The sequence below is a fragment of the Varanus komodoensis genome, unplaced genomic scaffold, assembly GCF_004798865.1.
Source record: "Varanus komodoensis strain SLA01 unplaced genomic scaffold, ASM479886v1 scaffold5, whole genome shotgun sequence".
In the NCBI taxonomy this organism is placed as follows: Eukaryota; Metazoa; Chordata; class Lepidosauria; order Squamata; family Varanidae; genus Varanus; species Varanus komodoensis.
This window is the reverse complement of record NW_025336087.1, coordinates 47,539,268-47,553,922: the sequence shown is the minus strand read 5'-3', so window position 1 is coordinate 47,553,922 and position 14,655 is coordinate 47,539,268. Positions and strand designations below refer to the sequence as shown.

Below are 14,655 nucleotides of genomic sequence, written 5' to 3'. Positions count from 1 at the left end.
TAACAACCATGCATCCGTGCATGGAAAAGGCCACTTTTCCTTTGCGGTCTGCCTTTTCTTGTCAAAGGATAAATAAAGAATACGGGGCCGTGCTGAGCCACCTGGCACAAGGCCTGCAAAGGCAGACAGGACTGGATAGATCGGTCGAAGAAAGGTAAAAAAGGTAGAGGATGCTCCGAAATACTCGGTTCTGGCTTCTAACTGAAGGAGTGCCAGCATCTGGAGGATAAGGTTTATCCTAAGCACAAGCAATCGCAATAACGATCTTGCATGTTTTCTCTCATTGTTTAAGGACCCGGAGGCACACCAGACATAAACAAGGGGGAATGGGCTAAACATAATTTGACGGCCCATCCTTCAGCAGCACTCCTAGGACACCTGAGCTTATACTGTTAGTACACAGAAAATGGAAGCACTGTGGCTGGGTCCTTTATAACTTTTAACTTCTGCACTGTGATGTGCCTGTAGCACACAAAGGTCTACAACAGCTCTTACTCATAAAGAATATAAGCACCAGGGCCTTTATTATTGAACAAATGAATATTTCACTTGTATATTTCAATTTCACCTCTGCACTTAGCCAATTTCTAAATCTTGTATGAACTAGAAACCAAATTACTCTCATTTGCAAGAATAAAAACACAACAATATGGATGGACATTACCACAAGTACTCTCTAATATAATGTTTTTTCTCATCAAAATGAGACAGCAGGTTATTTATTTTAATATGTTCTGGGTTCTTTTTTTTTTTGGTTCACTCTCTGTAAGCTGCCCAGAGACTTTTTTAGTAATTGGGATGGCATATAAAAACCTTAAATAAATAAAGTCCTCATCTAACTAAAAAAACCCTTACTATTTAAAATATATGAATTTCATAAAGCCATCAAAATGGCTGCTAAAAATGTCTGAGAAAGTACAGCACACCAGTACTTTATCTTGCCATATTCTAAATACCAAGAGGCTCAATAAAAGCAAAATGTATATCCTCCTTTGTATACTGTATTCAAGAGACCTCCAGACTCTGCTAGGTTCAGAATGAGAACAGGTAGCAAACCCAGATAAACTGACTGTCCCACTGAGAAGATATTGCTGTAATAATTTACTGTGCAGTGCAGTGTAAACTAGTATAGTAATATTTTCAGTAGGCAGAAAAGTATTTAGTCATCTGGTTAACCCTGCTGATGGTGGAACAAATGGCTGCCAACATTCCACGGTAATCATTTCCTTTATTTAATAAAATGAAGAGGTTTATAGGAAGGGACTCGACATGAATTCAAAACAAAATTATTTTTATTAAGCAATATTTTAAAAATACATGTTTCTCTTTGTTGACAGTTTGCATACAGCAAATAGATTTTTTAGATTTCCAACCTTTTGCAAGAGTACCATAATGACCCATGTGGACGGCCAACTTCACTATGCCTTTCACCACTAACAGATGTATTGCAGGATGCATCCTTCCGGTAGTGTTTTTAGGGAAGTTGAATGAAAAGTGCAGAAGGTTCCCCCGCCCCCGCTGGAGGAAGCTTGCATCCCTTTTTAATATGCCAAGGTAAAAGGACAGCGAATATGCCTGGGTGTAGTGTGGGATAAATTGAGAAAGAACAGTTGAGAAGTTCAGCAGCCATGTAAGTGCTCCCTTTTGTCCACAGCCTGAGAGCTTCCAGGCACTGGGATAAATATGCCCAAATTGATCTTCTGGCAACAATTACAAATAGTTTGCAACTCCAAGTGGGAAATGCATCCATAGGAATGCCATGGCACTGTCTCTGGTGGGTGCCGCTTTAGAAGAACTTGCTTTTAGGCATAATATATACATCAGTATTTTAATGAAGCTATTATTGTGTCACTGAGTAATATGGATTCATATTCATAATAGTGTCTTAATAGTGGCTTGCTCACCTGGAGAAGAAAGAACCACACTTGTTAGTTCAAGGGCACTGTTGCAGGTTCTTTATAGCCATCCATCTGTTTCCAATCTTATTCCTGCATTCTCCAGTCTGATCAATTCAAAATGTTACAGTCAGATTAATTGAATTCTCTGACAAACTACTAATCCACCAGTAACTAGTATCCTCAACAGACTGGGCTTCCAACACTTTTTGAAAACTTTCACACTTCCCTGAAGTAAATCCAGTTTAATTTAATGGGATTTACATCAGAGCAGGTATGCTAAAAATGCAATTTTGCTTTATTTTCATGTCAAATATATGCCAATAAAATTTTGTAAGTTTAGTTATGCTAAATGCACACCTTGAGCTAGACCAATGTTTCTATAATGAAGAACTAGTTTACAAAGTTCCTCAAAGTTTCCTTTGCTAGGAGGGGACTGAGTTATTGAGACTTGCTCCAAGTTTGAGAGATTCTCTACCTATTATGTGGTAAAACTCTTCTGATATCAGCATCCACACAAATATAATAGGGCCACCTCTGATAGGTTAATTTATTGTATTTATATCCCACTTTTTTCCTTTTAAGGGACTCAAGGCATCTTACACAGTTCTCCTCCTCTCAGTTTTATCCTCAGAACAACCACCTTCTGAGGTGGACTGGGCCAAAGAGTCTGTGACTCGTCCAAAGTCACCCAGTGAACTCCACGGCTGAGTGGGGACTAGAACCCACATCTGAGTCCTAGTCTCATGCCCTTGTGACAGGCAGCTGGAAGTAGCTAATGAAATTATGTAGCAGCACCTTGGAATTCCTGTAAGAAATCTGGTGCCATCTACTGATGCCACTACAGCATCTTGACCCCAGGTGTGGGTGGCCCTGTGAAGGGAAAGAGTCTAGAGCAGTTACAAGCATTGGAAACCCCACCAGTCTTCGGGCCTAGGCAGCTGCTGCAGGATGCTAAGGGGTTGGCCCCAGGCTTCAGTGCAGCAAGTTATTTTCATATGCAGCAGGCAGCCTCTTCTTGTAGAAAAAGGGTTTTGACTTGCAGGGGGTTTCATTAGCCAATTTATCTCTTGCAGTACACAATTTGAAATATACTGGCCTAAACTAATATAGTACTTCACAGAAGTGCAACAGTGTACAGGAACCTTGATGTTTTCTTGGCCCAGCAAGCTACTTACTTGCCTTTTCTAGTTCTTAGGTATATCGTTACAAATCCTTGAACAGAGGTCTTCTTGTGATCTTGTTCCATCCAAATAAACTGTAAGAGGAACAGCAGATCAGATTGCAAACATTGTCAAGATTCACTGCTTTACCTACACAAGTTGACCTAACTGAATGGATATAACTTGAAGTGATTTCAGCATTAAATGCTATTCACAATTGTTATTTATTTGATTAGAATGTCTATATTTTGTCTTTTTTCCTCTTGCAAGAATTCAAGTCAGTTTAGAGATTCTTCCTCCTCTCCATGTTATTTTCACAACAACTTGTGGTATTGTTTAGGCTGAGAGTCAGTGACTGATCAAAAGTCACCCAGTGCACTTCAGGGCAAAAATGGGGGGGGGGCAGGGGAATACAACCTGGATCCCCCAAGTTGCAATCCAACACACTTACCTCTACATCACAATGGCTCACAATTCTCCTAATATTTAGTTTTACATGTCATCAGTATGCTAACCCATGGTGTGATGACTGTGATGGGTGAAACCAGCCATGCCAACAAACCATGGTTTGTTAACAGGAAACAACCAGGGGAAAACCCATGGTTTGCAGATGACTGGTCAACTCAGAGATTTTAAAAACAGCTCAGAACCATGAGTTGTTCAACCAAACTACAGAGGCAGCATGGGTTTGTGCTATGTGTGAACAAGGTCTGTCTGTAAAAAAGTTTCTTAAAAAGCAAAAAAGCTGCAAACCTGAGTGCATACCAACCATGCAATTGTACAAGGTTTCTAACTAGGAAAATGCTGAAAGTTTTTTTTTCTTACAGGTGCTCTGCCTATTCCTTCCTGTCCTCATTTTGTTTTTAGACAAATGATCATATGTAATGGAAAGGCTGGTCTATACAGGGCACCTCCTCTGCATGCAGAAAGTCTCAGGTTCAAACCCTGGCAAGCGAATCCAGGTAGGGTTGGATTAAACTCCTGCCTGAAATCCTTGGAAAGCCACTGCCAGCCAGTGATGACAATGATGGACTAGACTGGTCAATGGACAACTTTCAGTCTTCCCGTGAACTATGTAAATATCACAAGCTTGCACCAACACCCAATGCTTCAATAAGCTACATGTATATTAAGACACTTACCAATGCCGGTTTCATTTTCTTCCATCTCTTTCTTATGTTTCAGATACATGGGCCACACATGTCCATCAAAGTACCCTGGTGGGTCTGGTGGATTATAAATTCTATTGCTACATTAAGAAAAAAATTATTTCCATTTCAAGTTATAACACAACAAAATCTGGAAAAGTCCAAAGGAGTAGAATTGTTTTTCAGGGCACTGTACACTAAGAATCAAGGGACATGATACCTCTGAACACATGCTAAGCCCAACTATTTGAAATGAGAACTGGAACATGGGCTTTCACTCAGAACACCCCCCTGGCCCCACAAGGGTGTTTTTCAGTAACCCACCTTAGGAAGGAAGAACATTTTTGGTTGTTGCTATTGTTAAACAATGAAGTCAGAAATCTCAGTGCAAATCTGTCTCAGAAGTATGTGAGCCGCCCCGAGGCTTCGGCGAATGGGGCGGCATAAAAATGTTTTAATAAATAAATAAATAAATAAATAGATCTTGATCTAGTACTTATAGAAAATAAGTCTGCTGATAATCATCAAAGGACTTCTTCATACTATATTATGCTTCAGTTTATAGATATACTTAAGTAGCATGTTTCAACATGATCAATACCTAGCCCATAGGGCAGGTTCCTCCCACCTACTTCCTTAATACATGTTTCAGATTTGTGATGTGCCCCTTCAAGAATGCTTAGCAAAACTCCACCATGTGACTTGTTACTGTTACTGCCTGCTACTGTGTCATGGCTTGTCAAATTGGGAGACAGTTAGGGTGTGAAGGATTCTCCACTAGTTCTAATAGCAAAACATATGGTAAGCATATTGTGTAAAATAATGTGTGTCTTTGAAGTATTTTTATGCCATATTTTTATGCCACTCGTCAGCTACAAAGGCTGCAAGGGGTATTTACACTTAAGAATGAAGAAAGGACATTCCCTGTCACATAAACTTGCTATCTTAAAGTTCATGACCCAAGGAATGGGGAATGCACAAATGAATCATGGATGGTTAATCACAAATAATCCATGAAAAGAACCCAATTATTGCTGTTAACTGGGTTGTTCAGCATGGTTTGCTATCTTGGCTGGGTTTAGACAACACAGTGACCCATGTTTCAACCACCCATTATTCAGTTACAACCCATGTTCAGTCCTCGACTGTCGGGACTTTGAATTCTGAAACCGGAATTCTTTCAGCAGAAAAAGAAGAATGGTGCTTCTTCTCTGCAACTTCATCTCAGCCAGCTGGAATGCTGCTTGTAACATCTGTAAATGGAGGTCAACTATTATATTGACTCTGATCCAGAACATCTTACTTCGTGTTAGTTCCATATGTTCCAACAGAGCTTCATTTGAAGTATCCATGTCTTGAGTTCAAGCTTGAGGCTGCAGACCTACACAGACCTACTTCAAGCGAAACCCAGCAAGGCAAACATATACAGGACTGAGCTGTCTCAGTGAAGATCCTAAGTTTGGACCATTAATTATCAAATTTTTAACTTAGGGAATCAGAACTTTTTGCATTTTCACAATAAAAATATAGTTAGATGAAAAAGACCCTCACATGTCCTTGTTTATCAAATTGTTAGGCTAGGAAGAAAGATACTGTTTTATTACAAGGTTTTACATAGCACTACAAAATGTGACAATGTTGTTATTGTAACTGTATACATTCAAGTGTCAAATGTGCCTGCTGGAAGGAAGCAAGGCCCCTCTGGCAGATCAGCAATTCAATGGTCTCCTTATACACAAAATGCATGGTGGGGGGGTACAGTATGGTGGGAGTTGTAAGACTTTTTCCTCTCTAAATATGTTCAGAATTTCCCAAGGTTTGTTTTGCCGACTTCACACTTCTGCCTAATGATTACAGAAATCAGTATATTCGCAGAATCTGTCACTGCTGGATTCTACCCTAAATTTTGAGATTTGGCCTTACTAAATCTAAACTTAGTATCAGAACCTGCAGCATTTTGTACAATACTAAGGTTTTAAAAAATGAATTGTGTAATTCTGCAATTGCACAATTTTAAAAGTGTTCTCTATTTTTAAAAAAACCAGAAAAATAATGTGTTTTAATTCCCCCAGGGTTTTTTAAAATTCCCATTGTAACGAATGTGGTGTGAATTTTCCATCTTTACCAAGTTGTTGCCAGAATGTATGAATGGAACTGAAGGGATGCAGAGCCATTCCCCAGGAAATGCAATCAGAACTGGAACAGGAAAGCATGGGCATTGCATCTCGACTGTCACCCACTCTCCAGCCTCTGCCACTCAGGCAGCCATCTCTGGGGAAGTGACGTGGGCAGAACAAGATGGTTATTCCTATTGCTGAATAGGCCTATTCCCACTGCTGCAGCAGGGAAGTTTTTTCATTGCACTCTTCACCCACACCCATACTGACCGAGCAAATGTTCTCGCCTGTGATGAATGTACAAATGCACATTTGAGAATACAAATATGTAAAAATGAAGACCATGCTTTTAGACTTGACTGCATAAATGTTTGAGCCACCTTCCCCATTTAGATTAGCTTTTTCCATTTAATAACAGCATCATGCAAATACCCCACCGTGTGCACAATTCGGCTTAAAGGCTCCAGTAGACCACATGGGTTGTTACGTGAGTATGCATAAATGGCATGTGTCTAAATTAACCATGATACGCAGCAACACAACTATCATTTCATCAGGTTGCAGCAGAGGCAGAAACAGATTCCCTGTGAACTCTTCCTGAAAGACCAGACCTTTTTTACTCTTCTCCAAATGGCTTCCATTCCAGCTGGTCATGACAAGAGCTTCAAAGAGTAGTGCTCACATCTACTTTTTGGCTGCTCTTTCCAATCCCTTTTCCTTTTGTGTATTGTCTAGTAAACTAGTTCTGAGGATAGAACCAGTTTGATTCTTGGAAGCCATTCTGGAACCCTTTATTAGCTGCAGAGTGAGTGGGCTAACATCATTTCCAATAAATAGAGAAACTGCTTATTATGCTGCAGTGTGTGTGTGCGGGGGGGGGGGGGGGGCGGGGAGGTTGTCCCAATGGCCAAACAGTAATACATTGTATAAGGTGTTGACTGTCAGAATACAGTACCTTCTTCTCCTCTTGCATTCTTCATAAGGAATAGTTAAGAAGTACTTTCTATCCCATACATTGCTGAGAGGCCTGCAAGAATAAACAAACAAATAAGGCAGAGTTGTTTGCTAGTTACTGTGTACCACACAATGCCAAACATGCTTACTTGTAGTTATACAGGAGGAAGCCTTCAACAATTAAGACAAAAGTGTCTTCTGCTCCTTTTTGATCATCATCTGTACCACTTGGTGGTTTTGTCAATGCAGGGTCTTCTGGGTTGGCCATCCAAGAATGTATGCGTGCCACCATTTTGTCCATATGCAGGGCATCCAGTACTAGAAGAAACACTTTAATCTCTTAAAAGTAGTCAGTTTCACCATCTCTAGTATTCAATACTAGCAAAGAAACCAGCAGACGTAAGAAATAAAGTTAGAGAATTCTGCTGTTATTCATCAAGGCAGCAAACAATCAGAGAGGAAGAGCCACACTGTGTAACAGAGAAATGATAGGACCACAGAACAGCAGTTCATCTTTTACAGTGCCAAAATCTGTAAGATTCTCTCCAAATAAAGGACATCAAGAAGATAGATCAGATTGGTAACTTCCATGCAACAGCAGGAAAGAAGTGATGCTTTTCACTTGTCACAGGTGGTTGAACTGCATTAAAGTTTGTAAACTGAATCGTAAGGATTTGAAGTGGAATATCTCAACACTTCTTTAAAGCTAGATAGGCATGGAGAATATAGCCATTTCATGGCATTACAGTACTGCAAACAATATTTACACACAGGATTCTTGCTTGTAATAATTGTGCAAGAGCTGTGTGGAAAAAGCAGCCCACACATTTCAGTTCGATATTTTTATGTACCAGAAGTTACCATTCAGTTTAACCCTAACTTGAAATTGGAGGAAAATTTGTTCTATTGGAAAGTCTGGACAAGAAAAATGTATTATGACCATCATGTTTATTCTAGTCCAAATCAATACTTTGTCAAGGAATACAATCAAAATTGATCAGTGTAAGTTATCAAATTTGGAAGTAATCAGTTATGACATTTAAATAGCAACTATCTGTCTGCTTTGTTTTACCTGCACTGTGTTATTGGCTTTTTAAAGTGCAATTCCATGCAAATTTAGACAGCAAAAATGTTTACATCCTGGGAGTTCTAGGCTTTTTTTCCCTGTCTAAACTTGTACAGGATTATGTACCTATAGATGCCTAAAATGGCAATTTCCTGGTATCATTACTCAATGAAAGAGGAAGTGCTCTCTTTAGGTTCTTAAAATACAACTGGAGCTTAGAATCTTGCTTGACAATCCCATCTTCATCCTGGAAACAGGAAGCATTGAACAAATATCCACAGATGCTTCCAGTGCAGGCTATTATCATGCCATTGTCCTGCCCCAATCCCAGTATTTCCTGTGTACATCTTCCACTCATAACCATCTGGTATTTTCCCACCATCTCTTCCATATTATGTCTTACCATAAAAGCCACAGAGAGAAAAAGATGGAATAGCTGCACATTTTCAATTGGTAGCCTGAGGAGCCTTCTTCCTGGAAGCACCTTAAATCACAATTCTTGATGTTTTTCATATCATCTGAATTATTTTAAGTATTTGATCTACTAACCATCATACTGCAGGAATCCACGGTCATCTACAAGCACTTCAGATTCTGTCTGGAAAGAAAAAACTCATCAGTGTTGTGGAAGGAACTTGCAGGATGAAGAAGAAACACATACTTCTTCAAATGGTAAATTTACTAAAGTCAGTGTGTGGTATCCAATGCCACCCATGTGCCAGCAAAACCCAACAACAGCAAAGAATGTCTGGACCAGAATATGGAGAGAAAGAGCTATCCATCTCCCAAAGTAGATGGAAGCCCAGGAATGCTTAGTCTTGGCCGCACAGAGAACTGTTTACCAGAAGTCAGTGAATAGGTTCAGTCCTGGTATAAGCAGATCCAAGCCAAACCTAAGAAAATGGTACTTTCACAGAGACACAGTCCTCCGCAAGTGTGTGAACCAGGCAGCTTCCTGTCTATACCAGTGCATCCTCTGCTCATCAACATACATAATGGAGGAACTGTTTCAAATGCCCTTGATGTTACCCAGTACTGGGTGAAAAACTACCTGATATGTTTATTTAGCTTCTACAACCTTATTCTTGCCTATTGATGTTTACACATACGTATTTTATATAAAGGCCACTGCTCTTAACATTTTTATTAGTTGTATTTGTGGTTGCTTCTGACACAAAGACAGCAAGCTGATCTTGTAAAAAGGAGCTCCACTGATCTGTCCTGTTTCAGAAACAAGCATTTCAGCAAGTTAATTTAGGAAGCACAGGTTTCTTTTTGTGCCAGCATCTGTCTCGTGGGCTGACAACAGAATGGCAGAGGGGCTGTGGCAATACTGGATACTGGGCAGAAATTTGAGAGGTAAACAGTGGCAAGCGCGGGAAAGTAAGACAATGTGGCCACTGAAAATGGGACGTAGGGTAGCAAAGCAAATAATGGGACAGGCAGTATCCAGAAAGGTCACACATTTTAAGGGGACCTAAGTCTTAACCCAGCAAGAAGTCGATAGTGCTAGCAGTCAACACAGCACTAATGCTTTATCAAGTTATTCTACATCCTGCACCCTATGAACGTGCATATCAATGCTTAAATTTGCAAAAAGAAAAACATGCAAAACAGATCACATGCTTGTTAGTAAAAGCTGATACTTACTAAATTCACCAGAAGACAGCAGGGAGTAGGATGATAATGTCACCATGCATGCATTCTGTTCCAGGGTGTGCACAGAGGTCAGGCCAGGAAATGGGACTGCAAAGGAGGTGGGAGCTCAAAGCATGACCCTGCTCTCCCTCACATATGAATCTAACTGCATAATGGGCCCAGCACTCAGATAGGGCTAAACTGGATTAATTTTCAGAACAAAACTAAGTATTCCATAGCATTTGTTAAAGTCTCTTGAATGTATTACCTTAAAAAAGTCATCTTGAGAAATTATAGTACAGTTTGGAAGCAGTTTCTTAAGCTTTCTTGCCAGAGTGCTTTTCCCTCCATTTGTTACACTGAATTGGAGAGTTGAAGAGATAACGTTAGAATAGCAGGTTAGACAAGGCACACGAGCAACCACACCATTCTGACAATCAGTGTTATATGAGTGGAATGTACCCAAGCAGATACAGTTTGCCAAGGTATTTTGTAATTCTTTCAGGCAGCACACGCTATTAGGACCAAGGGTTTATTTACTGCAAGGCTATATTTCAAACACCTTTTGTTATCCTTCACTTGGTGTGCACAGGGGCTACTTGGTTGTTGCAGGGAATCCATAGCTCCCCCTGCAGGGAGTCACATCTTTTTCTTGGGTCACTAGGAAAAAAGCACTCTCCATCCCAACCCCCAGCTGATAGATCTTAGAGCTTTACCACTCAAAACATTATTGTATTCTCATAATGGAAACAACTCATTGTTGTTTACTGGTTCTTTAGGTGGTGTGTGTGATTCTCCAGTTTTGCTTCTGTTTTCATAGCACTTCCCTGTTTTTCTGAGAATGGGGAAAATGAGATATTTTAGAATGAGGAGAATGTCTGTTTTTCCTAGAAGTTATGCTGTGTAAAAGCAGGGGGGAAAAAATCTCTTTGCACAAAGCTTGGGTGTTGATACTTTTGCAAAACCAAAAGCAGATATAGCAATTCACAGCCTCATGTAGAAAAGATCCAGAAAATACCTGTGATTCCAAGTGCAGGGCCAATGAGTGCTACAACTGCACTAGCTAACAACTCCATCTTTTTCACATGCACAGCTTGAGAGCAGATGTGGGGAAGTTGTGGCTTTCCAGAGGTTATTGGACTCCAGGTCCCATCAACCCCAGCCAGCACAGCTAATGGTCAAAGGTGATGGAATTGTAGCTGAACAACTTCTAAAGAGCCAAAGATTCCTGATCCCTCCCTTGCCTGCTTCCAAACAAAGAGCTCCTAACACTGCAAAATTAAAAGGGGTTGTGCAGCTATTGCAACTTTCCCTCCTTAACAGATTTTTTTGTTGCAAAGAATGAGGGTTACAAACGGAAGGCCATGTCATTTGGGCCTCCTATTCAAATATATTTGGCAGTTGCCTATCCGCAACTGCCAAATAAAAGCTTCATCCTTAACCACCCAAGACAATACCATTTCCATTAAAAATGGAGAAGCAGAAATGCTACCCCATATAAGAGACAAAGATGAATATGCCAGATACTATCTGCTCCACCCCAAGGCTAGCACTAATATAATGCTAAACATAAACTGCCATTTCCACACTTTCATGTGGGGCAAGCAACAAGCTAAGGAAGCCCAGCAAAAAACAGAGATGAAAAAGGTTTTAAGCGATATTCCATATTCCGCTACTGATACATTTGGATGTTTAATAAGCATGGACACTCTTGCAGCTTCCATGCCCCTGCAAATCTGCCACAACAAAAAACACAGTGATTTTGAAAAAAAAAAAGTATTATTTCTTTGCAATTTTAGCGAAGGTGAGGCATATCCACCAGTCTATTCCAGAAGGACAGTATGGCCCTCAAAACCCACAAAAGTTACTCATTCTAGATCTAAAATAAAACAGATTTTAAAAATATTTTTTTCACTTACCCTCCAAGTCCAATGATCAGTTTTTTCATGATTTTTTAAAGCACCTAAACATTAAATTGAGAAAGTTACTGCATCAAGAGCAAAGAACATGCTGGCCATGAGTTACTTGTTTGATTCACGGAGTCTTATTTGATATAAAATGTCTCTAGCACGTTTTTAAGAATTACTGAAAGCTGATTTGGGTTTGAAACATCGTTTCCAATTATCCATTGCTTTTGAATGTGGATGTACATTAAGATTTGGGGAGAAAGTGAGAGAGGTCTGAGCTAACACTGAGCATTTTGAAACATGGATCCGTAACAATTAATCTGTGATGGCCCATTAGCTCAAGAACCATTGTTTAATGCTGCTTACCTAGGGATTTAGAAATACACATTTTATGGAAAGGAAATAGGCCTCAAACCACACTGATATGTGACATATTCACTCCCAAACACCATACACCAAAGCATTAATTATTAAAGTTGTATAAAAGTTGTATTAAAGACAGAACATTGAAAATGTGAAACAGTTTGCATATCAAGAGAAGACAACCTGTGTCACTATCATGACTCTATTGCTAATCAAATTAAATTTCTGAATAAATCCCTCTGTGCACAATTCCCAAAATGGTTATGACAAGCCAAGCTGAAGTGTTTATTCATCAGGTCAAGGTAGATTCATAATACATCATATGACATGATGGGATGTGATAAAAAGTCATGACAAACAGCCCTCTCCAAAAAAAAAAAAGAGAAAAAGTAGAAGCATAATGGAAGCATCATGGTAAATCCAACGAACTCACGTTCAGGCAAATATTCTATATACCTATGGCACATGTGCACGTAGTTCTTGAAATGTTCCAGGCACACTAAGGACATGACATCAAGCACCAGCAAGCATAAATGCAGCAAGGTTATTTGTAGTCGATCTCTCACTCATTAGAACAGAGTTGCTGCCAAATCTCTTAACCACAGAGAGCTGAAGAGTGCTGAACTCTATCATGCAGACAGTGAGGCAAGTCAGGATTTCAAATCAACAGAGCATGGGGCCAAAATAAATACAATATCAAAGGGACCAGTGTCTAGGGAGCGTGGGGTGAGCAAGCAAGCGAGAGACTGACTAACATGAGTTATAATTTGTATAACTGTCAATTGCACATAGTCTAATTTTGCTCTGATCCAAATAATAATTTTAAAAATATAACCATCAATTTCTGCAAGAAAAAGGTGGTAGTTGATGGTTTCCAGTAGTTCATGACCAAAATATTGATTAGAGGGAAAAAGCTTTGTTAGTTAGCTATCCCATTGCTGTTACTGCTTCCATGGGTATATTTGGGTATATTCCACACTATGGCATTTAATGAGCCCAAACCTAAGCATGCTAACAGAGAAATCCCATCAAGTTTAATGGACTTTAACCTTGAACCAACTTACATAATAGCAGTTTTAAATCAACCATCATGTCCATTTTGGGAATACAGCAGGGGGCATGTATCATGTCATGGCATTTTGTGAATTATCTCCCACTTCATCAGATATGTGAAGTTTTCAGGGTACCACATAGATCTTTTTTTCCCCTCCCTCCTGCATTCCCCACCCCTCTGGAAATTATTCAGGGAATGGAGTTTTCCAATTTCTACTATATAACACGTAAAAATGGCTTTAAGTATCACTTTATCTTTAAAGAAGCAAGTTACTCAGAAACTTGAAAAAGAAGTTCTTTGCAGGTATTCTGGCTCCTCAAACTATTTCTATAAGTTTCCTTAGAAAACCTGTGGGAATACAAACCTCTAAAACATTAAACTAACCCTCTCTTTGTAACTAGCACCAATTGCTTGTTTTTGGGAGAAGGAGCAGAAGTTAAGATTTCAAGTTTTGAGGCATAGGAGCCCTTTATGAAACGAAGTTATGCTGATAGAGGAATATTGAATACAGGACTTACTTCTGAGTAAACATGCATAGGATTGCACAATCGTATGCATGTTTACACAGATTTCTCATGTGTTCAAGAGGGTTTGTTTCCACGTAACTATAAAGTGTTACAACTTTAATCCGAACTAAACATGTATAGGAGCGAGCTGCTCGTTTCTTCCATCTAGCGTTCCAGTTTCTTTGGTTTATGAAGCAAGTTTTGCATAATTCAAATCCGTACTTTAAAGAAGACGAAAGAAAATGTTAGAGTCAGGGATTATTCTAATGTACATATTATAAGGTTGCATACATACAGACTGCTTAAGAACCTTCCGAATTCACAGGGCTGAACGGTTTTCTCGTGCACTTTTTGTCTGGTGTGCTGAACCTAAATCACGCGCGACACAAAAAGGCAGCACTGTCACTACCTCGCCCGAATGTATATAAAAGTGCCCTCGTCCCACTTCCTGCAAAGCAGCAACATCGGACACTCTGATGCAAGAATCCGACAACGAAATCCTCGGCGCCCCACCTACCTTCCTCTTCTACGCAAGGCGCGCGTACAGACAACCAAGTGCGACCGGAGAGCGGAACGCTCGCGACCAGCTTGCCATTGCCCCGCAAGTGCTGCTTAAAAGGCCGTTAAGCCCCGCCCTCCTTAGGAAGGGGGTGAAGAAGCACCCGCAAGGGGACGGGGCTTTATGCAAATACGACGGCCGAAGTGATCTCATTACTGCGCCCCGATTGGTCCAGATCGCGGTCGGGGCACCTTATTCCGGAGAGCCGCCCCTGTACGAAGGAGGGGGCAGCGCGCGCCATGATTGGCTCGTTCTTTGTTGTCCATTCCTCCTCGCGCGCGCCGC

The 14,655-nt window shown here is 40.2% G+C and overlaps 2 protein-coding genes across 12 annotated transcripts in view; both read right to left on the bottom strand.

The window, feature by feature from the left end:
• Positions 1-1,991, bottom strand: part of CARNMT1 (carnosine N-methyltransferase 1) — a 25,228-nt gene extending 23,237 nt beyond the window's left edge. The window contains exon 1 of the mRNA XM_044445898.1: positions 1,905-1,991. The gene's annotated coding sequence lies outside the window, so the exon portion shown is untranslated. The remainder of the gene's footprint in view (positions 1-1,904) is intronic.
• Positions 1,275-14,488, bottom strand: NMRK1 (nicotinamide riboside kinase 1). 11 transcript variants are annotated; one of them, XM_044445901.1, is made up of 10 exons: positions 14,329-14,488; positions 14,107-14,180; positions 11,901-11,944; positions 10,750-10,816; positions 10,250-10,340; positions 8,893-8,941; positions 7,427-7,595; positions 7,279-7,350; positions 4,201-4,307; positions 1,275-3,153 (listed from the first exon to the last, which is right to left on the bottom strand). In XM_044445901.1, exons 4-10 carry the CDS (start codon positions 10,797-10,799, stop codon positions 3,083-3,085), a joined length of 609 nt encoding a protein of 202 aa, XP_044301836.1. In that variant the 5' UTR covers positions 10,800-10,816; positions 11,901-11,944; positions 14,107-14,180; positions 14,329-14,488; the 3' UTR covers positions 1,275-3,082. The 11 variants fall into 11 exon arrangements, with proteins under 11 accessions (XP_044301836.1, XP_044301843.1, XP_044301840.1 ...); XM_044445908.1 differs by lacking the exon at positions 10,750-10,816; XM_044445905.1 differs by lacking the exon at positions 14,107-14,180.
• Positions 14,489-14,655: the final 167 nt, after the last annotated feature.